The sequence below is a fragment of the Juglans microcarpa x Juglans regia genome, chromosome 3D (genome assembly GCF_004785595.1).
Source record: "Juglans microcarpa x Juglans regia isolate MS1-56 chromosome 3D, Jm3101_v1.0, whole genome shotgun sequence".
NCBI classification, from domain to species: domain Eukaryota; kingdom Viridiplantae; phylum Streptophyta; class Magnoliopsida; order Fagales; family Juglandaceae; genus Juglans; species Juglans microcarpa x Juglans regia.
Genome location: NC_054598.1, coordinates 23,894,779 through 23,922,315, shown reverse-complemented (window position 1 = coordinate 23,922,315; position 27,537 = coordinate 23,894,779). Strand labels below are relative to the sequence as shown.

Sequence of the window (27,537 nt, the reverse complement as noted above, 5' to 3'; positions counted from 1 at the left end):
CTGAGCCATCATGATGACAAGAGTTTCCTTGAGAAGTCAATAAAGGCACCAGCTTAACCAGCATGGCCTTATATGACGCTGCAAGACCTAGGAAGAGCTAGACGAAGGCTCTAGTCCATACTTCAATCTATAGACAAAAATACATTTTGGATTGAAGTATATTTAGTCAACTACATACTTATATAGTATGCCTTGGGATTTATAATTGAGGTATTAATGTTCAGGTTTGTGTTAGCAATTCTTTTATATGTCAGAATCTATTACCGGCAAGAAACTAACCCATTGAAGCCGTCTTCAGACCTAGTAATTTTTTGGCCAATTTATTGGTATAGTTGTGCATTAATGTTGATTTACTGTGAAATTATGTGTGTGCGTGTGCATATATGTGTATATCGGTGTTGATGAGTCAAATAAGCGATGATTTGCTCTTAATCTTCACAAGTCGGTATCAAAAAGTTTAATTTTAGTATTTAATCCTTATAACATGAAAAATTCTATATGTAATCTTGAGTGGAGGACTGCGTGTACAATCCTAATGATAAATGAGAATAAAAGAAAAAAAAATCATTTTAAAAATGATATTATTATGATTTTAATTTTTTTTTAAATATAACTGTATGAACTTGCATGAGTAGTTTTTATTTGGAGACTATATATAGACTAACTCTTATAACATATACTACCTACATTAGATATGAGGACATTTTATAATATAATTTTTTAATCCTTATGTTTTAGTCATTAAGGCCTTGTTCAGCAATAAAGATGTTTTCATCTCATTTTAAAATTTCTCACAATTTTTTTTTTCTAAATATTATTCAAATACAAAATATTATTCAAGTTCAAAATTTTTAAATTTTTATCTAATTATTTCTTAATCATTATCTAAACACAAAATTTTGTACAATTTGTCAAAATTTTTAAACAAAACATAAAAACAATACAACTTTTTAAATTTTTAAAATAAAAATAAAAGACCATACAATTTTTAAAATAAAAATAGTAAAAGACAATACAACTTTTTTAAATTTTAAATTTTCAAGTAGAAAAAATGAGTTGAGATAAAAATTGAAAGTTGAATAAAATATTATTAAAATATATTTTTTTAATATTATTTTTATTTTAAAATGTGAAAAAATTAAATTATTTATTTTATTTTATATAAAAATTTAAAAAATTAGAATCACTTGTTGGTAGTTATGAAAAATTTTACGAAAGTCAACTAGGCATGTTCGGGGCATCAAGCATGGTCAAACTTTTTATCGGATTAAAATCCTCCGAGTCTCCGACAATGGCTAAACCAGTTAAGTGTTAGATTCCAGGGACAATCAGGCAAGCATATCGTGACAACTCTCAAGATTCTCATCAACACCGAGGTATAGTTTCGATTTCTTTGCAGAAATTACTCGATTTAGAATCAGCATATTAGATGTTTAGCTTTATCTTCGGTCCAAGATAGAATAGAATCAGAAACTGTAAACCGAGAAATTGACTTTTTCTTTGCATTCTTTCCTCAACTTTTCTTACCTGTACATGGTTTCAAACTCATATATTTTGCTGCATTAAGCAGTTCGATGCTCAAGATCCCATTTCAATGTGTAATATTTCTTCGCTTGATAAAAATGTCAGATAGAATTAAGTGGATTCAATGCTCTGGTTGAGACTTTTCGGTAGGAGATTGGAGGGTTCTTGGTGGGGTGTGAAGACAGCAGCAATCGGAATTGTTTTGGTTGCTTCATTACTTGGTTCATCATGGGGTTGTCACATTCCAGCAATTTATAATTTTGGCGATTCCAACTCTGATACAGGCAGTGTCTCGGCAACTTTTGGTCGAGTCCCCTCTCCCAATGGTCGGACTTTCTTCGGTAAACCTTCTGGTCGCTATTCTGATGGGCGTCTAATCATCGACTTTATAGGTATGCAGGTGGCGCGCTTTTCTCGGCTGCTCATTTATCTTCTAATTTAGAGGATATGGAAGGTTGTGTGTTTTGTTTTGTTTTGGTTGGAGCAAGGAGGATAAAGGAATAGATAATGCTGCTGTAATGGGATTATTATCTCTGATGATTATACCTCGAGTGATGATTGTCTGTGCTAATTTCCGATGCAATGCAGTGTCATTAACAGTTAAATACAATACTTAACTTGTTAACCATTTTCTGCAGCTGAGAAGTTGGGATTTCCGTTCTTGGGGGCTTATCTTGACTCTATAGGACCAAATTTTAGACATGGGACAAACTTTGCTGCAAGTGGGTCTACAATCCAGCCAGCTGATGCCAAATTATTTGGGGCTGGTTTTAACCCCTTATCTCTGGATATACAGCTTTCACAGTTTGAACAATTTAAGGAGCGTACTAAGGACCTATATAACCAAGGTTAGGAATACTTATTGCTGATTGTTCTTGGTGTAAGAGATATTTTACCATCTGGTCCTGTCATTTAGAGAGAAGCTTTTTCCATTTTGGATTTTTATTTATCATTAGTCTATATATGCTTTTTGGTATTTCAGCTGAAAGCTCTTGGGTCAAAAGCAGCCTCCCAAAACCAGAGGAATTCTCAAAATCCATTTACACATTGGACAGTGGACAGAATGATCTTACTTTTGGACTATTAACAACAACAGAGGAGCAAGTGCGGGTATCCATCCCCAGTATAATCAATCAGTTTGCCCTGGCCATCGAGGTAACTTAACCTATTACATTTACATGTTTTGTAAGGGAGCCCAGCCTTTCTTTCTGGGAAGGGGGGTGGGAGAGTTGACCAAGAAGCATGTAAACTGAACTGAACGCAACTCAAATGATTATTTATGTCGTTCATAACAGGCCACTTCTTCGTTGACTTAAGCTTCAGCTAAAAAGAGAGTTCTAGTCCAATGGCTACCATAGAAGTATGAATTTCTGGACAAGGTTTTTAAAGTAAGGATGCTATTTAGTATAAGTTGGAGGCTCTTCAGCATAAAATTGTAAGTTAAAAGCATTGATCAAAAGATTTTACGAACTATTAATATACAAGGATTATGTTTTAACCATAAATTTTGGGAGTGCAGCTTAAAGATTGGGGTTCTTACTTGTCAAAAAAGGATTGGGGTTCTTACTCATTCCTATTGATATTAATGAATATAGTTCCTCTCAACTCTTCTTGCTACATCTGGCTCCAACTAGATTTAAAACTTTTAAACCATCGTTGTACATCCAACTCTTATATATGTATGTGTATGGATTAGACAAAAATAGAAAATGGTTTAAGATCTAATAGTTGTATGATCAGTGGGATCGTAAATAGATCAAGGTGCTACTAGATCATACAATCAGTACTGGATCCCTAATAAGTAATAATATCATTATATTGTAAGATTCTAGATTGGATCTGTTTTGATTTAGGTCTAAAATCTAGTCTTAATATATTAAAATCCTGATTAAGATTTTACCCACCATGCTTCTTTATATCCCAATAAACATTAAGCGTGTGTAAAGAAATCATTAACAACACAATTCTCTTATCCGTCCCTCTGATAGTAGAATTCTTACCCTAAACGCTGTGCTTGAATGCATTATTTTTTGGGAATTAAACTTTTTACACACAAACTACTACTTGTTTTTCAATTTGCACTCCTAACTACCAAAGGTTTTTTTTCATCCTAAACTACCTGTTTTCTTACATTGTCACCCCCGCTTAAGAACTGACCACAGGACTAATTTTTCCTTCATCTCAAAGGTTACATCTTAACAACTAAGGGTGACAATTGAAAAATATAAGTAGTGAAAGTCAAAATTTTTGCTAGTTAGGAGTGCAAAGTGAAAAACATATAATTGTCCCTTCTTTTTTTAAAGCATGTGCATGTGGAAATTATACATATCCGTTATGTCTCACCAGCTCTAATCTTGTTCAGAACAAAAGCAATCAGTTTCCTTTGAACTTTAAATCAAAGTGTTGCTTACATATCAATGATATCATTCTTACTATAATTGTTTAAATCGAAATTCCTATGAACTTTAATAAATATTCTGCACATAATATATTTTCATGGATTAAGAGCAAAAGGTGGGGTAGAGTACCGATATCTTTATCACTATTTTAATGTTGAAGCCCACAACTTGACCAGTGAACCGTTTCTTTGTTTTGTACATGGAAAAATATTTTAGAAACTCTACCAATATGGAGCAAGAACATTTTGGATACATAACACGGGTCCCATTGGCTGCTTGCCTCTTTTTTCTGTAAAGAATCCTCCCAAGCCTGTTAATGCTGACCAGAATGGCTGCATAAAGTCCTACAATTTGTTGGCTCAAGAGTTTAACAAGCAGCTTAAAGATAAGGTGTTCCAATTGAGGTCCCAACTCCAACATTCATTGCTCATCTATGTTGATATCTACACTGCTAAATACACTCTCATCAGTGAGGCAAAGAAACAAGGTAACTTTTGAGTTTTTTAGTCCTTTTGATTACAAGGACCCATGATTCGTGGGCCTACAAAAATCTTGGATGCACAACTTCACCTGCTAGAACCATGCATAAGGTTCTTGAACCATGTCTTCCACAATTGGAACGACCCAAATCGGTGTAAAATCTTATAAGTTTCTTCAAAAGTTAAAGATAAATGACCTATGATGCCACTGTACTACTTGACTGTCTCTTCCATACGACAGCATTGGTTTTATTAAATTTTTTCTTTTTGGGACTACAAGAGAAGCCTAAATGGAAAACTGGTTTCACTCAGCATTTGTGAATTGCAGGTTTTGTTGGTCCTCTTGCGTACTGTTGTGGGCATTTAGGTGGTGCTGTATGTTGGAAAACATCGATAGTGAATGGAACTGAAGTTTTTGCAGATTCTTGCAATGATACTTCAAAATACATTAGTTGGGATGGCGCTCATTATACTGAAGCTGCCAACAAATGGGTAGCTAACCGCATTCTGGATGGCTCACTCTCAGATCCCCCAATTTCCCTTACAAAAGCATGTCACAAGACTGATTCTCCTAACTGAAGCATGCAACCATCAAGTTCGTCCTTTTGTTTGAGTTCACAATTGGTGTCTTTGAATATTCGATTTTTATTTTGCTGCATTTAAAGGTCTTAATAATGGCACTGCTACCGTGCTACGTTTGAAATGTAAATTCCAGTTAGGTCTGCGCAAAAAATGTGAGTGCACTTGGTGTCAAATACCAATTAGTTGATCACTTTATGTCGACTTCTTCTGGTGGCTTACTTTATAGCTTCAGGTGCAAGACTTATGTCAACTTCAAAGTTTGTCATGTATTGTCGACCTTCACGTATAAAAAGTTTTCGTCCATAAAAATATGCTTCTGAAAGTTCAGAGATCGGACAGCAGATAGCATATAGCACAAGAGATATGAGTAATTCTATATGTTGTTATAAAGTGTGTAAATATAGCGTAATCTTTTTAAAAAAGAATAGAATTTATTATTTAAAAATTAAATTTTTTTTATATGAATCTTATATTTTATTATTTTTTTAAAAATAATTACACAATAGTTACACAATTTACGAATGTAAATATATTTTATTTAAGATGTATATATGCAAAATGTAAATATCCTTGTAACGAGATTGCGAGAGTTGAGTGTATTGAAACTTTTGTGTTTGAGTGATTATTTTTTATTAGTAAATTTGTTTAAGATCGTCAGCGTAAAGACTCCATTTTCACAACAGATACAAGATCTAAACAACTTGTTGCGGGGTTTGATGGACTATTCGGTGAGACGCATTGACCGGGGCAGGAGATGGAGTCGTCCTTGGACACTAAGAAAGAGTGTGGAAGTAGTTGCGGTTTTAAGTTCTCTGGTGGTTGGGTTCTCAATTTTCTTGGCAATTGGGCGCCGTAAAACTCTTGGTCAAATCCCATTGGCTAATTCAAGTCATTGTGATTTTCCGGCGATATTCAACTTTGGTGATTCGAACTCCGATACAGGAGGCAAATCTGCGGCGTTTCGTCGGCTCCTCTCTCCTAACGGCGACACCTTCTTTGGTAAACCCGCGGGGAGGTACTCCGATGGACTAGTCCTCGTCGATTTTATAGGTGACTTCTCCTGATTTCCCATTTTACCAATTCCTTCGGGAAACAAAAAGGATCTTTGTAGTGTAAGTCTGAAAATTAGAGTAGCGATGTGTTGGAACAATAACCCATTTGAGGGTTTAGGACGATTATGCTTGAGGATTGAGTTTGTGCAGCAAAAAAACGCTAAATAATTTGATGAATTTGTATGTTTGCTGTGAAACATCGTTTGTTTATACAATGCACGTTCCGTTTCTGATCGATTGATATGCTTTTAATCCATGTAATGCATTAAAAGCCTCGTTTTTGCTAGTCTTCTCGTTGTGTAGCATCGTAAGATAAAAATGATTAATCCAAAATAGATCATGATCCCAATTACTTCGTTCTGGCTTATAAAATATGAAACCTAGTGAATCTGGACCTAGGCAGAAGACTAGATCTAACGGTTGCATTCTCCACATGTATTTTGACTAGTACACTATGTTTGCAGCTGAGAAGCTGAGATTACCATTCTTGAGTGCATATCTGGATTCTATGGGGACAAATTTTCGACATGGAGCAAATTTTGCTACAGGAGGGTCTACAATTCAGCCAGTGGATATGAGAATCTATGAGATGGGTTTTAGCCCCATCTCTCTTGACATACAGCTTTTGCAGTTTGAACAATTCAGAGCTCGCACATTTGAGCTATACAGGGAAGGTTAGATATATAGTTATTATGAAGTTGGGATATGTCTTTATGCTTTTGCTTGATCAGAACTAGTTACTAGTTTCTGGTTGTCAGGTAGAAACTCATACACCAGTCTCCCAAGACTAGAGGACTTTTCCAAGGCACTATACACATTGGATATTGGACAGAACGATCTTCATTTTGGGTTCTCGTCAATGACAGAGAAACAACTGCTGGAATCAATACCAAATATTATCAATCAATTTTCTCAGGCAGTGGAGGTAACAAAATTGATTTTTATATAGCTCCTTAACAAATCATACCTTATTTTAGGATCCAAAGTAGGCACTATTGATCAATCATTTAGATCATCCAAATGCGAGCTGTGACTTATATGGAGCATGCCATTGAGAGCACAGTTGATCATATTGATTTTGGACTTCTCTAATCTGCAAACCTTCTCTATGATTCCTTGCAATGTTTTAACTCACTCAATTTGGTAATCAGCAATGATTTGTGTCATTTAAACCTTGTGATGTTGTCCTGATATGCTGTTTTAGAAACTATACCAACTTGGAGCAAGAGCATTCTGGATACATAATACAGGTCCTATTGGCTGCCTGCCTTATTCTGTTACATATTATCCTCCAAAGCCAGAAAATATGGACGAAAGTGGCTGTGTGCTTTCCCACAATAAGATAGCGCAAGAATTTAACAGGCAGCTACAGGAGAAGGTGTCCCAACATAGGGTGCAACTTCCTGATGCAATACTTACTTATACTGACATTTTCTCAGCCAAGTATAATTTGATTTCTGAAGCAAAGAAGCTTGGTAAGCTTTAAATATGATCTTTGGTTTTGTTTCATTAGGAATATATGAAAGAAAAAAAATAATAATTTAGCTTGGCCACTATCATGTTCATTTTATCCTGTAATATCATTCATTTTCTAGTTTTTGGTGTTGGGCGTTTGCAGGTTTTGCTAATCCACTAGGATACTGTTGTGGGCATTTTGGCGATTACAATGTTCGATGTGGGGAAAAGGCACTAAATGGAACTGAAGTTTTTGGGGTTTCATGTAGCAACCTTTCAGTTTACATTAGCTGGGATGGCGTACATTATTCTCATGCCGCCAATAGATGGATAGCCAACCAAATTCTTGATGGCAAGCTCTCTGACCCTCCTATCCCCATTACTGAGGCCTGTCGCAAGCCTGCTCATTTGTGACCATGAGCCCAAAGAGTGCAGTTTGAGCTATGGACTGCGTAATTATGGTTTGTGTTTCTGTTGATAAGTTCTCTTTTTCCCCCATAAAGAAGAATTTTGAATTTCATTTGAAACTGAGACTTATACAGATTGAGATGATGTAGTTATATTAATTGAAGTTGGGGACATTTGAAAACTTCTTGTGGGTCTTCATTGAAATTGGATAAATATTAGTTTCTATTTTAAATGAGATTTTTTTTACTAGCATCATGATCAAAGAGAGGAAAATTTGCTCTGTTTGTACTCTGGGTTTTCTTAGAATCTGTGCTTCAACGTTAGAACTAGTATTCTACAACATTGCAGCTAGTAGTCGGCAACTCAGCAATGGAATCTAAGATTAAAAAGAAAAAAAAAAATAGAGCATAACAGTTCTGTTTTGTGATTTTGTTGAACACGTCAACATGTATTCTAGGCGGAAAGTTGCCCATTATTGAGAGTATGGTGATCTCATATGGGCCAAATCGGTATTCTGACTGCTGTTTTAACTCGGTGTAGGCATGCAGTCTACATTCTTCTAAATTCACCCTAATTAGCATAGCAAAGCGGCATGGTAGGCTAAATTCTGATCTTCATCTCTATGATTCAAAGTGATGAGGTGGTAACTTGCACTTCTGTGCTCTCCTTGGTTTTCCCGATTCTCTCTTTTGTTGGTATTGATTACTTTTTTCTCAAGTATTGTTGGTATTGAATCCTGCAGGTCTTATGAAACTGTTTTCCGCTGTTGTTGTGGACACTATGGATATCACAGTTATTACTTGCCGTGTATATTACTATCTAATGCTGGATGATAGTGACCATGCATGGGGACTAAAATTGATGAGGCTTCTCGTTGAAATTCTTAGGAGTACATCAGTTGGGTGGTGCATTATATTCCACGCTGCAAACCAATGGACAGCCAACCAAATATCAGACAGCTCCAATATCAATCACCATAGCAAAGCATGTCTCAAGGCTGCTCAGAGAGAGAAGAGCTAGCAAGGGAAGAAAAGCTCGTTCCATGTTAGCAGCTCGTCTTTTCTCTATTGGGACCATCCACAGGCAGCCGGCGGGCTCTAGCGTAGGAGAGGATTGACAGGTCCAATACAAGGAGTAAGAGTTTTGGGTGGTCTAGTGGAACTTGGCTAAGGGAGTGACTTATGGGCGTAACAAGACCCCACTGAAGAAAAACACAATCCAGATATTACAAAGAAATATCATCACCTTGGTACTGAATTGGGATCAAAGTTTTAAGCCTTATGAAATGTGAGTTCTGCATGGATTGTACTACAACTGCATGAGTAATGTCATTTTTTTTTTTTTTGGGGGGGGGGGGGCGTCCAGCTGCAGCAGTGTGCTATTTCAAATCGTTCTATTCTCAAACCTGTAAGCATTGTATGTAAGAAATAAAATCAGCCAAGGCCAATTGGTGTGGCGACTAAACACAAGGCAGAAGAAAGAAAAATACCTGCTCGAAATAATGTCTCTTTGTTTTGTCCTTGTTCTAGTTCCAAAATAACTGATGGAGACTTGGGAGTCTTGGACTTCTCAAATTGCATCAATGACTGAAAGCAGTACTGATCCAGGATTGTGCCAAACCCCACTATTATGGACCCGGTGGCATTAGAGGTCTTGGGCCATATTTTTGAAAATATGAAAATATTTTGTGGAATATTTTCTTTACTATTTTTTTAGCTATACATAGGGCTTTGAGACAGAAAAACCCCGAAATACCATATACGACAATTATTTTGCCTTGATAGCCACATTTTTTATTCAAAAGGAATTTGTAGAAAATCTTGTTACTGAACTTAAAAGTAATTAAAATACTGCTACCATGGATATCTCATTAGAGATATTCTATTCTGGTCAAAATGGATTTGGTGACACTGTTCACATCCTTTGACGATGGAATTGCTTTGTCCTAGCTCCCTTGTTAGATGAATTTAGATTCCTTGGAGTTTGGATGGGTTTAGATTCTCGAGTTTTTAATCAAACTCTAAGTTCTAGGGTAGAAAAGAGACAGACTCACAAAATGAGTCTCATAATATGTATTGAATATTTAATGTTGTTTGATAGATTCACTCAAACAATTATAAATAATGTGGGATTCACTTTGTATTAGAGGTGTGACCGACTGGTCCAGACTAAGAAAGTTGGGAAATTCGGACCAGACTGGACCGATCGAATTTACTATTTATATTTTTAAATAACTTTTATATGACATTTCATAAATTTTTAAATTAGTTATATATATTAAAACCAAATAATTATGTATTTTCTTCTAATCTAATTATTTATGCTTAGATTATATAAATTATTAAAGGTTAAGAATTAGAAGATAGGGTATTAACTATTAGAGCACAGGCATCCGCCCCCTATATATTCTTCTTCTCCAAATCTTGAGATGCGATTTGGGGGAAACTTGCATTTTGTCCTCCCATATGATTCTCTATTTTAGGGTTGATGTTTACGCTTGCTATAGTTGTTCCCTATCTATTGGAAACCACTGTACATCCTCTTTCTCATTTTTAATTATTTTTCCCTGATCCTTGCTCTCTTCCCCTCCTATGTCTTCGATGTCCCTTGTGCCCTAGTTGCTAATCGGCTTCTCTCGCACTCTTCCATCGACACAGCCCCTACGACATTTTTCACTATAGATAAAATTCCTATCTCACAAACTCACACAAAACCTCACGATAATCACTTCATCTCTCACAAACTCACACACACAATCCCTATCTCTCATGCCGTCAGCTCTGAGAGAAATTTTGTGCTTAATTTTGTTTATGTGCTATAATTTTGGGTCTTTGTAACTCCATTGTTGAATGTTGAGGTAGATGTCAAAAACCCTAGGCCACTAGACCAAAATGGTTTCTGTGTATGCTTCTTTAGGGTTTCTATAATGGCGATTTTTATATAGGTTTTGGAAAAAAAAAAAATTGTAAAATCAATGACCAACCCATCATGAAATACTGCTTGTTTGCTTTGTGTTTTGTGAAATTGATGTGTTTGCTATTCAATCTAGATTTGCAATTTCAGTGTGCTACGAATTTGACATACTGCTTTGTTTCACTATCAGTGAGTGTTCCAGCAACCTTCACAGCTTGTTTGATTTTTGTTTCATGAAATTTATGTCAATGAGCATTCAATCTAGCTTTGCCATTTTAGTGTGCTTAGAATTAGAAATAACACATGCTTTGTTTCACTGTCAATGACCAATCCATACAGATTCACTCCTTCCTTTCCTTTCAATTTTGTGAAATTTATATAATTTATTGAATCTAGCTTGCCATTTGATTCCTATGAAGAATTTCACATGCAACTCTAATGTGCTTTGTTTCACTGTCAGTTACCTTGCCATTGACATTGTACTGCTTGTTTGATTTCTATTTTGTGTAATTGTTGTGTAATTTATTTAATCTAGGTTGCCATTTCACTCTGTGTAATTTAAGATGCTGGTGTAGTAGTTGAAATCAATGAGCTTGTCATTTTCGAGGAATTGCTTGTGAAATTCATGTTGTGTACACTTTCTTGGGTTTATTCAATCTAGCTCTACATGTATGATTCTATTAAGATTTTCACTTGCTAATTTGCTTCGATTTTCACATGAAAGTGCTTTCTGTTTGGATAAATGTTCTATAATATATTTAAGTGAGCTTGCCATTTTTTTCTATGTTTGGTAACTTTTTTCTATTTTCAAAGTTAAAAATGGTAACTTTTGTGAATTGTAAATTTTGGTAAATTTTTCTAAATTCAAAGTTAACAATCGAATAAGGAAATAATATAATCTAAAATTTTACTTATATATGCTTCGTCGTTTTTTGTTTGGGCAAGCTGACACTTCATTTTGCTCTCCTATTGCTGTGTTGTTTGGCTTCACCAGTTGTTGGCTTTCTGGTTCTTGTTGTTGATTCCTTATTTGCTTCTTCTTATTTTCATTGTTTTGTTCTTTGCAGCTTTAATTCTTGACTTAGTAAAGGCTATCGTTGAGGCTGTATGTGTAATTAGGTTGTAATGATGGTTAGGCTGTAATTAGGCTATGATGATGGTTAAATTAAATATGATAAATGTATAAAATCACAACTTCTAGGAATTGCATTTTTTATGAAAGTTTCACAAAGACACCCATTTTGCAGCTATTCGAACTTGTGTTATGTGCTTACCAATGCTTGAATAAAAAAAACCATTATAAGCCTCCTGCCAAAATGTTTTTCCATTGTTCTATAATTTATGTGCTTTTTTGTAATTGCAACTGCTTTGCTGTGATTTAGGCATGCTATTCAGTTTTGTTGGTTGGATTACTTTACCATTTTTACTGTTCTGCTATTTAGTTTTGTTAGTTGGATTAGTTTCATCTCTTTGCTATTCAGTTGTGTTTAAACTTGAAAGTATTATTTTCATACTTATCTTGTGACTTATCCATGCTGTTTCAACCTAAAGTCTTGATTATTTTTTATAAGCCCCCTAGTTGTGAAGTTTTTTGCTTGGTTGAATTATTTACTTCTTTGAAATATTAGAGTTGTGATATATCTATGCTGTGATATTTCATCTAGCTTAACAATTTAGAGATGTTGTTCAAAAAAGATGGATGTGAGATATCTACAGGCATGCTTACCTAAATCACAAAATTTTATACATGTTGTTAAGTTTTGTAAAACTTGGATGTGAGATATCTATAGGCATGTTGTTCAGTTTTGTGAAACTTGGTATTCATTTTTGTGATTTAGGTATTCTACTACACTATAGGCATGTTGTTTAGTTTGTGATTTAGGTATTCTACTACACTATAGGCATTCCATTTAGTTTTGTGAAAGTTGGATTACTTTGGTATTATTGCTATTTAGTTGTGATTGGGTTGTGATATTCATTTTTTATCCTTTTATTAGTTTCTTATTTCACTAGTTTTGATGTGAGATATCTATGGTGAACATCATTTCATCTTCTTCAAACCTAAAAGCTTTGTATAGTTGGTTGTCCTTTAGTTTTGTTTAAAAATTGTAGTTTGTTATTTTCAAAGTTATGCTGTGAATTTGGAAATGCTCTTTCAACCTAAAATGTTCATTATCTTTATAAGCGCCCAGTTCTTTGCTTGGTTGGATTATTTACTTCTTTGACTTGTTGTGCTGAGATACCATCCATGCTGTGATATTTCATCCTGCTTAAAAATATAGATCAAGTTGTTCAACTGTTTAGACATGATAGGAAATGTATTTTTTTGTTGGATGCTTTTCTTCTTTAGTTTGATTTTGGTTGTGTATTCCCCTCAGCTGTAATGATAATAAACTTGAGTGGAAATATAAGAAATTTATAACATACTCCTTGGTAGGGTAACCCAAACGGCCAATCACTACTGGCAACTAATTGTTGCAGGTATGGAGGATGTTGCCACTACCTATGTGTTACCATTTCTTTTCTTGAGCTACTTTCTTGGGTTAATGGTTTGGGTATGTTTCGGGGTTTGGCAAGAGAAATTTCAGTGTCGACAACGGAAATGGACAAAAACTCTATGGCAGGATAGCTCAAACGACCAATGAATATTGACAACAAATTGTTGCAACCATTGAGGACATTGTCGGCCAATCAAGATTTTGTGAATTGTAGTAAAAAACTTTGGAATTTAATTTCTACTAAAGATAAGAACTATCCTCATTGCTTGTGTACAGACTTGAAGCAAAACAAAAGACCACACTACCCAATGCCTGGGTCACGTAATAATACTAGTAATATCTCACGCTCAGTAAACTATCATCAAAATGAATACCCACTATGTTATTGTGGTATTAAAGCATGTCGAAGAACTGCTCATACGGATGATAATGAGGGGCACCGATTTTTAAGTTGCCAAAACTATGAGATACTTTTCATTTGTTGGTGGTCTTATTTGCTTATATGTGTTGGTACTGTTGTGCTTACAGATTACAGTACTGTTCAATTTTACAGGATGGGTAGCCTTGCGGGGTTTTCTGTTGGTATAATCCAGAAATACCAGCATAACGCCAAAAGACAATTAACCGATTAACAATCAAACTTCTAAAGATAAAAGCGTTAATGGATATCCAAATCAGTTGACATTGACAAGAAAATTTTCAAAGAGGCATAAGAGAAAACTAGTTTCATTATAGCAATTTCAATGTCGTGATTATTTGTTTTAACAATTTATTTAAGAAATTTCTGAGCAATCTTATTGCAACATGTTACTAAACTTTTGGGGCCGATGTATGGGCAGTTTCAGTACTTGTAATTATAATATAGTTTTGTTATTCGCACATATAATTTGTGTTTTGGGGTTGGTGTATGGGAAATAGTAGTACTTGTATGTAGAAAATATTCAATCTAGTACACATTCTCTTTTTATTAACTATTTCCGTTATTGAGAATGAATCCGCAGTTTATGAAACGTGGAATTTATCTATTTGTTTCCTTCGGGTGTTCCTAAAGTTTAAATCATTTCAATCACCATTATATTTGGGCAAAAATCATAATCTTGTTTTTTATTTATCCGTTACAAATAAAATGCTATTGGAAAAATGTGAATATTTATTATTTGTAAAATCCTAATAATTTCAAAACTATTCTCGTACCCAGGATAAAAAATTAGCTTCCTATTTAAAATTTACATACAAGTTGATATTGCTCAACATAAGAAAAAAGACAAAATAGTGAGTAATTAAGATCGTAAATGGAAGTAAGAGGAAAAAAATAATAAAGAAAGAATAGAGAAAGATTATTTTAATAGAATAGAGAAAGTATAGGGAATAAGATGTATGAAGTTTTTGAAAGATTAGTAAAATTTTGGATAACAATTTAGGAATAGTGTATTTTATCTAAAATTTAGGAAAATTTATAGGGGTTGGTATGTGCATGCTCTTAACACTAATGATACTTCCAAGGGAGGTTTACGGGTAACAGCTTACGAGTTAACATGGCACATACATGTGTACGTGCAATGTCATCCTAAATGGTGATAGCTACTGTTCATTACTTTTCCCCCTTTGAATTTGAATTCAAATTCCAAATAGTACATGAAATCTCTTCGCCAATACGTCCCAAACCCTCTAAATGTTCCAGAACATTCCAAGACCCACTCTTTGCCTTTGCCACTCTAGTGCCTCCTGTGTTAGCACAACTACTAAAGACTACGAGAACACCTTAGTCACTCGAGCTTCATCATACTCTCCTATAGCCAAACAATCTCGTAAGTCTTTTTGCATATTCTTCTCTTTTTCTGTTGAAATCACCCTACATTACTAGCAACAATGTTGTTTGAGATTCAAAACCAGACCAATAGTAGCGTCGTGGGTCCTTAGTGTAAAGCCCATGAAAACAACAATATCTTGTGTCAAAATTGACCCATGGCATCAATGTGGGTCCAAATTGACCCAGAGATGGACCAAGACATTACCGTGTATCTAGATCGACCAAAAGATGGACTATGTCACTGTGGGTCTAGATCGACCAAGGGATGGACCAGAGCGTGGCCTAAAGGGCGAGCACTTTGCCTTCCATGATGCTCACCGAGGTGGTGAGCACTTTTTCCCTCCATGGTGCTCAGGCGAGGGCATGCACTATCCCTTTCCACGATTCTCATTGAGTGGTGAGTTTCATGCTCATTCACTGTACTTGCAAAGGAGATGAGCACTTTGCCTCCAATGGTGCTTGCCTAGGTGGTGAGAACTTTTGCCCCCATAATGATGGCCAAGGTGGCTAGCACTTTGCTCCTATGATGCTAGCTTGGGTGGCAAGCATTTTTGCTCTCCATAGTACTTGCTTTGGGGGCGAGCACTTTCCCTCTTCACGTGCGGAGGTGGTGAGGTGAGGTTCATGCTCTTTCCCAATGCTTTTCAAGGTGAGAAGCATTGTGCCTCATCCAAGGTGCTCGCCGAGGTGACAAACACTTTTTTCTCCCGTTGTACTCACCTAGGTGGCTAGCACTTTTGCTTTTCATGGCGCTTGCCTAGGGTGCAAGCACTTTTGCTCCTGTGGTGCTCACTTGGGGGTAAGCACTTTTGTTCTTCATATTGCTTGCCTAAGAGATGAGCACTTTACGTCCCATGATGTTTGGCGAGGTGGCAAGCACTTCTGCTCTCTGAAGCAGTAAGGTTCATGCTCTTTTATAGTGTTTGCCGAGGTGAGAAGTGTAACACCCCACTTCCTTACGCCATTAAGTTAACTCTTAAGTTAACCCTAGATTTTAGAAGGATAACTCGCTTACTTAGAACAATATTGACTTTCGTTAGGCAAGCGTAGTTCAATTTCTTTCTTCGAGCTTTGATTTGAATTTTCCTTCTTTGATCATCCATTTCTAGCATTCATTAGCCATACTTGCATTTTTATTGAGCCTTAATACGTGTCATTTTGTGTGGTGAAATGTCAAACCCTAAAACTGTTTCATTTGGCAACCCTATGTATTTTGTATTCAATGGACCAAAATACCCTTAGCCCAGGTTATTTTCAAGGATGATTCTGTCTTTAGTTCCATGAATTATCTGTTAAAAACTCTAGGCGAAGCCCTAAATATTTTCAAAATGCCAATTTTGCCCTTGGGAATTTTGGCCAACCCTTATGTATTTTGTTTTTCTATTTATTTTATTTTTTCTATCTTAGGCCACCTCTCAATTGTCCAATCACCACCATTTGAGCCACCATAGAGGGCACTTGATTACACTTTGCCTAGCCACTAGAAACCAAGGGAGTAAGACGAGAATAAGACAAAATTGCTAACCCTTGTCCTAACCCTAACTGCCGGTCATTAAAGGCTTAAACCCTAGTATTAATTACATCACCTTTTCTCTCTCCACCACCCACACGACAACTTTCTCTCTCTCTCTCTCTCTTCTCCTTTGGTTGATTCTCTTACAACCTAGACACCATCATGCCAACCTACATGGAGGAGCTAAGTTTGAGAGGCATCATGAGCCACCACCCAAACCGCCAAATGAGGAAGCACCCAAGCCCAACACCACCCTTATCTCCATGGCTATATAAACCTCTCTTCACCTCACTTCTTCCTCAATTCACTTCACTTCCTCCCTTTTCTTTAAGTGTTCTTGAGAGTTCTTAGAGTTTGAGTGAGAAGCTTCAAGGGCTCCAATCTTTTTCCCTCTCTTGATCTTAGTTTCTTTGTTATTTTTTATGTTAAAGATGTTAGTAGTCATTTTACCATAAGGATCCTTAGTAGCCGAATTGTATATTTAGGATAGGGTTAAGATTAAATATGGTATAGTTTGATCATAGGATTATTTATGAAGGTTTAGATTAAGATGAAAAACATGCCATGATTAGTTTTAAGTTCTATCTTGTTTTGATCATCAAAGCATGTATAGTTCGGAGCCTTGTATTTTTGCTGGTGACTTTAAATTTATTTGAAATAGTTCGGAGAGAATGGGTGGGTGTCTGCGACCAAATTCTGCAATGGTCAATCAGGTCTCACTCGGTCTTGGGCGAAGTCAGATTGGGTTTTCATTGATGTTTCTTTGCTCTCTTCATTTCCGCATGCTGTCTATTCCTATCTCCCATGCATTACATCTGATCATCCTCCTATGGTTATTGAATTCAAGATGGATCATTTCTCTTATGACCCCTTGCCTTTTCATTTTCAACAAATGTGGGTGGACCACCCGTAGTTTTTAGAATGTGTTTGTCAGGCTTGGTCTGGGTCTGTTGTTGGCCAGGGACTTTCTAAGTTGGCAGCAAAGTTGAAGACAACTAAAGTTGCTTTGCGTGAATGGAACAAATAGGTTTTCGGTCGAACCATTACTCATATTAATCTTCTTGAGAGTCATATTAAGGAGCTTGAAACTAAACTACATCAAAGCTGGGATGAAGAGATGGAAAGGGATCTTCTTTTCTCGTTTGCAAAATTGGACAATTGGATCCACCGAGAAGATACCAAATTAGCCCAAATGTCTAAGTTAAAATGGCAAATGGAAGGTGATCGTAACATGAAATTTTTCCACGCTTGCCTAGCCAATAAACGACGCAAACAAGTGGTGGAAATGAGGTATTCGAATGGGGTTAGTTTTAATTCACCAGAGAGTATTCATCAGGGGGCTATGGATTCTTTTTCTAATTTTCTGCAAACGGTGCCGACTAGAGCAGTACCTGATTTGTCGACTCTTATTTGACCTGTTATCTTGGACACTGATAATTCAAGACTGGGCTCTGTTCCTTCTATGAGTGAAGTTTTCTCGGCTCTTTTCTCTATACCGTCTAATAGTACTCTGGGACTTGATGGGTTTGGTTCGGGTTTCTTCAAAAGTTGTTGGGAGGTGGTGAAAGAAGATGTCTTGGAAGCCATTTCTGAATTTTTTGTTTCTAAATAGCTTCCGAGATTTTTTACAGCTTATTTTCTTGTCTTAATTCTGAAGGTTGATATACCTTTTAGTTTTGATAAGTTTAAGCCCATTAACATCTGCTCGGTTTTCTATAAAATATGCTCCAAAATCATTGTTAATCGCTTGAAAAGTCTACTATCAAGAATGATCACGTGGGCACAAGGCGCTTTCATACTGGGGCGACGTATCTTTGAAAATATTAGTTTTACGTAGAAAATGGTTCATTCCATAAATAAGAAGGCCCACGGTGGTAATATCATGATTAAACTAGATATGACTAAGGCTTATAATAGAGTGGATTTGTCTTTTCTTCTAGAGGTTCTTTATGCATTGGTCACATCAATGCATAAATCAATCTAAATCTGCCATTTTTTGCTCCTAAAAAATTCCCTTAGCTCGTAAGAGCTCGTTGTTACGGAAGACAGGATTTTTGGAAGGATCTTTCCCCTTTAAATATCTTGGTGTGCCTATTATCTTGGGTCGACTCAAACATGTGCATTTGGAAGATATGGTGTCCAAAGTCCAGAAGAAAATATCGGGGTGGAAGATGAAACTTCTTTCGGCGGGTGCCCAACTATCTTATTATGGCATGTTCTTTCTAGTATGGCCCTTCATCTCTTTGTTGTTTTACAGGTCCCGTAATCTATTATCAAAACCCTCCATCGCATGATGAACATAATCTTTTGGGGGGAGGCAAATGGCAAAGATAAGAAAAAATGGGTGGCCTGGAATTCTATTTGCCGTCCTGTTGAGGAAGGTGGTTTGGGTCTAAGACATCTTGATGATATGCAACAAGCCCTCCACACTAGATTTGCTCAGAATCTCATTCAAGGTAACTCTTTATAGACCAATTTTTTTAAGGGTAAGTATGTGGGTGCTAAGCCTTGGCCTTTGATTGACTCAACTAGGGGTACAAGGTTTTGGAAAATGATTGTTAAAACCCTTCTCATGGTCTTGAATAATGCTAAGTGGCGCCTTAAGGATGTAAATGTTTTCTTCTGGTATGACAAATGGCGGGATAACGGACTTTAATGATATGCAAATTGTGGGTAATCTTTTTCTTCAAGTTAAGGATTGCAAATTATCAAATAGTTGGGATGTGGATATTATTCTTCAGTTAGTGGGCCCGGAAAATCTTGACGGCATCTTAGAGGATATTTGTAAAAATAAACCAGGTCTAGATGTGCTGATTTGGACAAAAAATGATAACTACCTGTTTTCCTCCAAGTCAGTTTGGGATTGTGTTCGTATCAGGGGAGGCACTCTTGAAGGGCATTCTTGGATGTGGCATAAGAATCTTCCTCTTAAAATGTCCATCAATATGTGGAAAGCTTGGAATATGGCCTTGAGTGTGGATCATCATTTTCGCCGTATTGGCATTCCTATTATTTCTCGTTATGATTGTTGTGCTAACGGTCACTATGAAGATCAGAATCACGTTTTGTTTGCAGGTGAAATTGCCAATGCAGTTTGACATTATTTTGGAGCTATCTTTGGTATTCCGATTGGCCATAATTGGAAAGACACGGTGCATACTTGGTTTCGCCATGCGAAATCATTGTCTCAAGTTGGCATATTTGTGGGGATTATTCCAACTGTCCTTACTTGGAAAATTTGGCATAGGCGTTGTTTGGCGCGCATGGAGGGACACTTCGAATCTGCCTATGATATTATTCATTCTATTCGTCAGTGGATTAGTCTTATATGTCGTGATATGTATAATAGTTCTCACATTTCTCATTTTGATTTATAGGTACTGGAGAGCTTGAATGTCCAGCATGCGCTTCCTCCTGTACGGCAATGCAAAGCTATTTCTTGGCAACGTCCATCAGCTGGTTAGGTTAAACTAAACACAGAAGGTAGTAGTTTGGGTAACCCAGGCGCCTCAAGTGTGGGTGTGATTATTTGAAATGATCATGGTACTTTAATACATGCATTGTCTTCTTTCATTAGCACAAGTTTTAATAGCCAGGCAGAGCTTTTAGCTCTCCTTCATGGGCTCCAGGTTTGTAAATCTTTATCTCTCAATTATGTGAAAATTGAACTTGATTCTATGACTGACATTTCTTAGTGGAGGAGTAAAAGATGTTGGGTATAGTACTTGGAGGAATTTTGGGAGGAAATTCTTGACATTATGAGTACCAAGAATTGTTCGGTTCATCATGTTTTTCGTGAGGGAAATAAAGTTGCAGATTGGTTGGAAGAACAAGGGGCTTCTGGTGTTGATTCGGTTTTTTCCCATTTGATGGAGACTCCCCGAGTGCTGCGAGGGCTTATTCACATGGATTACTCCGGGATGCCTTCGCTTCGTTTTAGTCAGGTTCGGTTTTTTTATTATTATTTTGTTGCTTGTGTTTTGTTGCTTTTGTTTCTACTTTGGTTTGGTCCTTTTTTTTTTTTTTGCATGTTGGGCTTCTTTTTTGTAATCCCCAGACGTTTGATCAGTAACCACGGTTTTCCTCCACCACAAGTGAGGGTTATTAATAAAATTAGAGAATGGTCACTCTTGGACAGGTAGCCCTAACTCTTTCTAAAAAAAAAAAAACTATAATTAATAATAACTTATTAAATATTCCTACCATTATGAGGTTCCAAATCAATATATATATATATATATATATAATGAAAGTAAAATACTCTTCAAAAAAAAAAAAGTCTTGAACCCACCAAATAAGTAGAGAGTTGAAATAAATAAATATACTTATTTAAAATAAAATAGAGACTAAATAAATAAGGATCGAATAAATGCTTCATTAGAAATTAAGTATATAAATGTTAGTAAATATTTTAGACATAATAACTAATTATAACTAATATGGGATTACTTTTGTAAGTAATTAAAATAAATCAATTTATATTGAGTTATAATATAAATAATAAGGGATAAATAAGTATCAATTAATAAGTAACTAAGATATATAATAACAATTAAGTTGCCAGATAGTTATGCTTCAAATATTGGTAGATGTGTGAGCCTTGATGACTGAAAAATTAGTTGACTGAAAAGTCACGACTGTTATGTATTTTTGCGGAAGTTATTACCAGTGGGAAGTCGTGGGAAGCTAACATCTAATGTAAGTATCGCCATATCCGAACTCTGTATGTTTTTTAAAGATTTGTGCGCTCGGGTAGTAAATCGAGATATGTTGCGAAAGATGGAAGAAGACGTTGATCTTTTCACCATCATTTTTTGATGTCATGGTCTATTTAGCAATACATTTACCGCGAGAGGTACTGTTGGGTGGACTGGTGCAGCTCCGTTGGATGTATCCAGTTGAAAGATATTTAGGTAGACTGAAGCGCACTGTTGGAAATAAAGCCAGAGCTGAGGGTTCAATAGCAGAGGCCTATATACACGATGAATAGTTAACATTTTGCTCTCTATATCTTTGTGGTGTTGAGACACAATTTAATCGTCAAGAGTGAAATGCTAATCTTGCTACTCCGTCTCCTCGTGAGCTATTAGTGTTTTCTTAGAATGTACGACCCTTAGGTGCACAAATGGGTTACTATTTAATTGATGGAGAGTTGACTAAAATTCAGTAGTACGTGCTAAATAATTGTCGGGAGATTGATGACTATCTCAGGTATGTCGTTGTATGCTTCGAATAATTCTAGTTAAAAAAGTTTAACTATAATTTTTGTACTCAAAATAATATTCTTTTGCACTTATATACAATGAGCACATGGACAAACTTAGGACAAAAGGTGTAGAGAATATAGAGGCAAGATATGAGGAAGAATTTCTCGGATGGTTTGAACAACGTGTATGAACTAAAATTACATATATGTTAGATTTTGAAACTTTCAAGTTTGGGTAACTTTTAATAAGTATATACTATTTCAATTGATAAATTTTGGAACAACGTGCTCATGATCTCGGATCAGTTTCTTCTGAATTATATAGATTGGCCCATGGTCTCTCAAATAAAGCACTTCGATACACTGCATGCACGGTTCGAGGTTATAGATTTCATACTCTGAACTGTGAACGTAATAGAAAGAATCAAAATGTGTAAGTCGAAGGGAGTCATGGAACAAATGATATTGACTATTATGGTGTCATACATGATATTATCGGATTGAAATACCTGGGTGGGTCTGTAACATATGTCTTTAAATATGATTGGTGAGATCTAGGTGGTGGTTGAGTTTCAATACATTGGGATAATCACTTTACAAGTGCTAATACGGCATCTAAATGGTACGAAGATGATCCATTCGTATTGGCTTGTCAAGTTACCCAAGTCTATTACTTGATTGATCAAATGAAAAGCGCTGATGAATATAGTGGAGAGATAACTTGGCGAGTCATACAAAAATTTGTCCCTTGATATATATATATGAAGCAGGAACGAGTGCGGATTACGAGAATAGTAGAGATGAAGATGACACTCTGATTGTAGAGGCCAACCAAGAAGGTGGAGAGGGTATTAACTTGTTTGTTGACCTCGTTGCACTCGAGTTGCTCCCCTTGTATAGAGATGATGTCCCACTTGTCCATCTCGACCTGTTTGTATTAAATGATCATTCAATTCAAGTAAGTGAGGAGGAAGACGAAGAAGAATCCAGGGATGAAGTGGATAAGGAGGACGAAGAAGAGGTTGATGATGATGACAAATATGTTATTAAGGGAGATGCTGAAACAAGCATGAAAAATACATCCGAAGATGAAGAATAAAAGTACTAAATATTTTATTTAGATAGGTGACTATAGAATATTATACTTTTCATAATTTCTTCTAATTAATTTTTTTTATCATATTAATCATTTTCAAGGATGCCGCCAAAACGACAATGAAAAAATATGCCTCTTCTGCCAAGTCTAAGTCTTGAACCTATTGAGGACTCCATACTCGAGGAATTCGCTCTTGAAGATCAAGTTAACACGCAAGAGAATGACAACCAGTTGACACCTACCAGTAAGGAAATGTTGTTGATAATTAATTATATATTAATACTTTTGTCTCAATAAATATATAACTATAATTATACTATTATCTATTAGTTGATACATCCGCTCATCGCAGTCATGGTTGTATACGTGACCTTTCTCTTGAAAAAAATAGAAGGCACAAAAAACTTAAAGTCACCATTCCTGATAATTCCACTGGAGGAATGGATGATGGTGCAGGAGCGATTTCCTCCTATATTGGCACAGTAGTCTGAGCTTATACTCCATTTTATGTGCGAACATGGCGAGATGTTCCGAATGAGATTAAGGAGCACATTCGGAGTCATGTGCTAGTGAGTTTACTTTAAGTGTACATTTTTTTCACCTAGATTAGTATATCATATTTTTAACGTAATTCACTTATTAGGATAAATTCGATCTCGACTTTGGCCATAGCGAGGATTCAAGAATTGTGAATGAGTTGATGGCTACATTATTCCGAAGTCACAATGGATGATGTCATGACCACTTAAAAAAGTTTGAGATGTTGGAAGAGGCTATGCAGTCCCCTTTCTAGCAGATGAAGTTATTGGAGAAAGTGTTGTGATCTTTTCACAACTCCAGATTATCAAGTATTCTAGATTTATATCATTTAATTATTTACATTTATATTCGTTCTATATGTTATATGTATATATATTACAATTAACATTCTTAATTAATTTTGTAGTACTTAAGTTTGACAAATTTACAGAATAGATCCGCTCTGACTGTCCACCACCGTGCCGGTTCAAGGTCATTCCACCGTTTTACTGATAAAATGATAATTAATAAATTATAGAATTCATTTATTTTTTTGATATTCTTTTATTTAAGTACTAACATTATCTTTTTAAAATTGCTAATATCGCTTTGTTAGAAATGTGATGATCCTAAAAACTTTTCTTTCATTCATATCTATGCTGCTGCTCACACTAATGAGCGTCGTGAGTGGATGAATCCTACCGCTGCAGATAATTATGTAAGCGGTGTTAATTTTGTTAAATAAATTATACAACATGTGAATAATTTATTTTTTATTTGTATTTCTTTTAATATGTTACCTATTGTGTGTTTTCTTTCAAATTACAAGAAAAAATGATGGAGATGCAGTTAGCTTTTGGGGAATCCTCTCTGAGTGACATAAACATATTTACACAAGTGCTCGGACCCAAGTCTAGTACGGTAAAAGGTTTGGGATGACCTGTCAAGCATTCCAATTCATCCTCATCAACCTCATCGGCTTCAAAAATTAATAATCTTACCAAAGACTTAGAAGCTGCACGGCGCGAAAATGAGTATATGAGGTCAAGACAACAAGAGTTGGAGTCCCTCTTAGAGTGATAGTCTCATTTAGAGACGCGTTTGCAGGATCAACAGAGAGACTAGGAGGAAAGAATACGTAGTGAAATCTAAGAGCAAGTGCATTGGGAGATGATGGTACAAATGTAGCGTGTTATCTCATTGCAACAGAATCGTTGTGGGCGAGGAAAGAAGAAGAAATGAATTGTATCAATTTTATCAGTGTATATAACTTTTAATATCTAATTTTGAAACTTTATAAGACATTTTTAGTTGTTAAATGATGATGTGTAATGATACAATTGATATGTTTTTTAATTTTATAAAATTAGTATTTCTGATCTGTACGTTCGAATGTAAATAAAAAACGTTAGAACATTGGTTCACATTCGAACGTTCGAATGTACGACTCAACGTTCAAACGTACTCACCCTCAAATAAATAAAATGTTCGAATGCTTAAACGATTATCGTTCGAACAAACCTCTGAACGTACCACTTGTGTTCGAACACTTCTTTGTTAACATTCAAACTAACGTCCGAACTTTATACTCGTTACGTTTGAACATTGGTTGACGTTCGAACGTTCGATTGGACTTCTGAACGTTACTTTCTATAACAGATCTCAACCGTCACAAAAAAGGAACATTCGAACGTTACACCAAACACCTCCAACAGTCACTAAAAATATTTTTAGTGACGGTTCAACAGTAAACAGTCACCAATTGTTTCTGTGATGCACATTAGGTGACGGTCGTGGTGACGGTTTCAAACTGTTACCAAATATCTTTAGTGACATTTTGGTTATTTTTTGTGACAGTTTCCTCTGTCACAAAAGACAAATTGTGTTGTAGTGTAATTTGTTGGGAACCAAGCTCCATAGCAAACTTTGAGGCATAAAAAATAGCATAAGATTCTATCTCGTTGGGCGGCTGACCAATTAGTTCTCTACTGATTTCAGTCTGTTTCGATATCCAACGGCCTATTCTAGTCAGTTCTGGCCGATGTGGTAGATTATTATTCACCCATAGATGATTTATTTTATTCTATGGGAAGACAATTATGTTTAGTGGTTGTTAGTTTGTCATATTTTATCTTATATCCTAGGTAATCAGGTAGGTGCCTTCTAACTATTTTATCATAGCTTCTCCGCTTCATCATTTTTTTTTTTAATGAAACTAATCTTTATTAATGCTGAACACTTACAACATCTCACTTAAAACAGTGGAATGAATACATTGAGGATAATCCTCCAAATCAAATAAGTCTTTGTCAACATTGAGAGCATCTTTAGCAAGGTGATGAGCAGTCACATTAGCACCTCTGTTGGTATGTGTCACTAACCAAGAGGCGAAAGAATGCAAAATTCTCCTTGCATCCTTTATCAGTAAACCCCCTAAGCTCCAATTTGATTTGTTCTTCTTCAACAAGTTCACCACTTGCAATGCATCACCCTCTACAATAATCTGTGTTAAGCCCATTTCTTTGCAAAAAAAGCAACTAACACCAGGGCATGAGCTTAAGCATCAAATGAGTTACCACTCAGACTTCTCGAGGCTCTAAGAGTGCCAATGAACTGTCCCTTAAAGTTCCTAGCAATCACACCTGTGTCAATTCTGCCTTCTGCACTATTTACAGCAACATCTCAGTTCAGTTTGTCTACTCCTTCCCTTGGTTTCTACCACTTAGGTTGCGCCGTTTGAATGGATCTCTTCTAAGATAGCTATCTTGAGTTTTTAAATAACTCCAATTCATCACTAGCCTTTTTTAGCAGAAGAGTAGAATGTTTGAAGCCTTTCCCATGTGAAAACTCATTTCTTATAGTCTAAATCAATCTCGATATTATAGCAGCCTCCTCAAGTTCCTCTTGTTTGAGAAGATTAACCATATTGTTCCGAAAGAACTCATTGTGGCATACCATCTTTTGGACTTTTCTACAGCTTTGGCTCCACACATCTCTAGCAGCACCACACTCACATAAAACATGTCATGAGGTCTTAGGCTCCAATCTACAAATGAGGCATAAGTTGTCCTCAACCACTTTTCTTTTCCTTAAACTGGACAGAGTGGGGAGAGCTTCACTACAAGTCCTCCAAATGAACATCTTCACTTCTGACAAAATAATTGCCATCCACAATATGTAACCATACTAGTTTATCTGCCCTGTTACCAAGACTAATTGGTATGGACTTGATCAGCTCAACTTCTTGAGTAGAGAACAACTATTGCAATGACTCTTCCTTCCACTGCTTCATATCAGGATCAATTAAATCAGCCACTTTCTCACAGCATTCTAAATCAGCTCTAGATGATACCACTTTGTAAGATTGTGGTCTTGGCAGCCACCTATCTATCCAAATGTTTACACTTTTACCTTTGCCAATCCTCCAAAATAGTCCCTTTTTGAGCAGCTACAAACCTGCATAAATGCTCCTCCAAGCATAAGAAGACCCTGACCCCAGTTTAGCTTCCAACATATTTACTTTCCTGAAATATTTCTACTTGAAAACCTATGCTAGCAAAGAATTTGGATTTTAAATTGTTCTCCAACTTTGCTTGGAAAGCATGGCCAAATTGAAACTCTTGAAATCTTGAAATCACAGCCCACCTTTGTCTTTTGGATGACTCATCTGGTTCAATTTTCACCCACTGAATTTTTGAGTGATCCTCATTGTATCTCTACCAAAACCTTTTAAGCAACTTGTTTAGTCTTTGATTGATTGAAAAAGGGAGTAAGAAAATCCCCATGGTATAGGTAGGGATTGCTTGAAGAATAGCCTTTAACAACACTTCTTTCCCTGATGCTGGCAGGAACTTTGTCTTCCAATTAGTAATTCTTGCCCAAGTTCTATCAATAAGAGAGTGAAAAGCTGTTATCTTTTATCTTCCCACCACTGCAAGTAACCTAAGATATTTCTCAAAAACTCTAGTAGACTTTACCCCAGCCATTCTTAGGATTGCTCTTTATGCCTCAGTAGCCGTGTTCTTGCTAAAATAAATTGAAGTCTTTTCTTTATTCAAGACTTGTCTAGACGCTTCTTATTCA

General features: G+C 36.0%; 1 protein-coding gene and 1 long non-coding RNA gene across 9 annotated transcripts; one reads left to right on the top strand and one right to left on the bottom strand.

Annotated features, from left to right (window-relative positions):
• Window positions 1-1,212: 1,212 nt before the first annotated feature.
• Window positions 1,213-9,394, top strand: LOC121254908 (GDSL esterase/lipase At3g27950-like). 8 transcript variants are annotated; one of them, XR_005938743.1, is made up of 8 exons: window positions 1,218-1,376; window positions 1,456-1,461; window positions 1,625-1,916; window positions 2,163-2,372; window positions 2,507-2,679; window positions 4,140-4,410; window positions 4,731-5,067; window positions 7,241-7,360. XR_005938743.1 is itself a non-coding variant. In XM_041155140.1 (7 exons), exons 2-6 carry the CDS (start codon window positions 1,649-1,651, stop codon window positions 4,979-4,981), a joined length of 1,173 nt encoding a protein of 390 aa, XP_041011074.1. In that variant the 5' UTR covers window positions 1,213-1,376; window positions 1,630-1,648; the 3' UTR covers window positions 4,982-4,997; window positions 5,668-5,798. The 8 variants fall into 8 exon arrangements, 6 of the variants coding, with proteins under 6 accessions (XP_041011074.1, XP_041011073.1, XP_041011071.1 ...); XR_005938742.1 differs by lacking the exon at window positions 1,456-1,461 and having other exon boundaries at window positions 1,213-1,376; window positions 1,630-1,916; XM_041155140.1 differs by lacking the exons at window positions 1,456-1,461; window positions 7,241-7,360 and adding an exon at window positions 5,668-5,798 and having other exon boundaries at window positions 1,213-1,376; window positions 1,630-1,916; window positions 4,731-4,997.
• Window positions 4,557-27,537, bottom strand: LOC121254910. Its single transcript, XR_005938744.1, has 3 exons — window positions 27,526-27,537; window positions 16,734-16,739; window positions 4,557-4,688 (listed from the first exon to the last, which is right to left on the bottom strand). It is a non-coding gene; the product is annotated as an uncharacterized LOC121254910 (long non-coding RNA).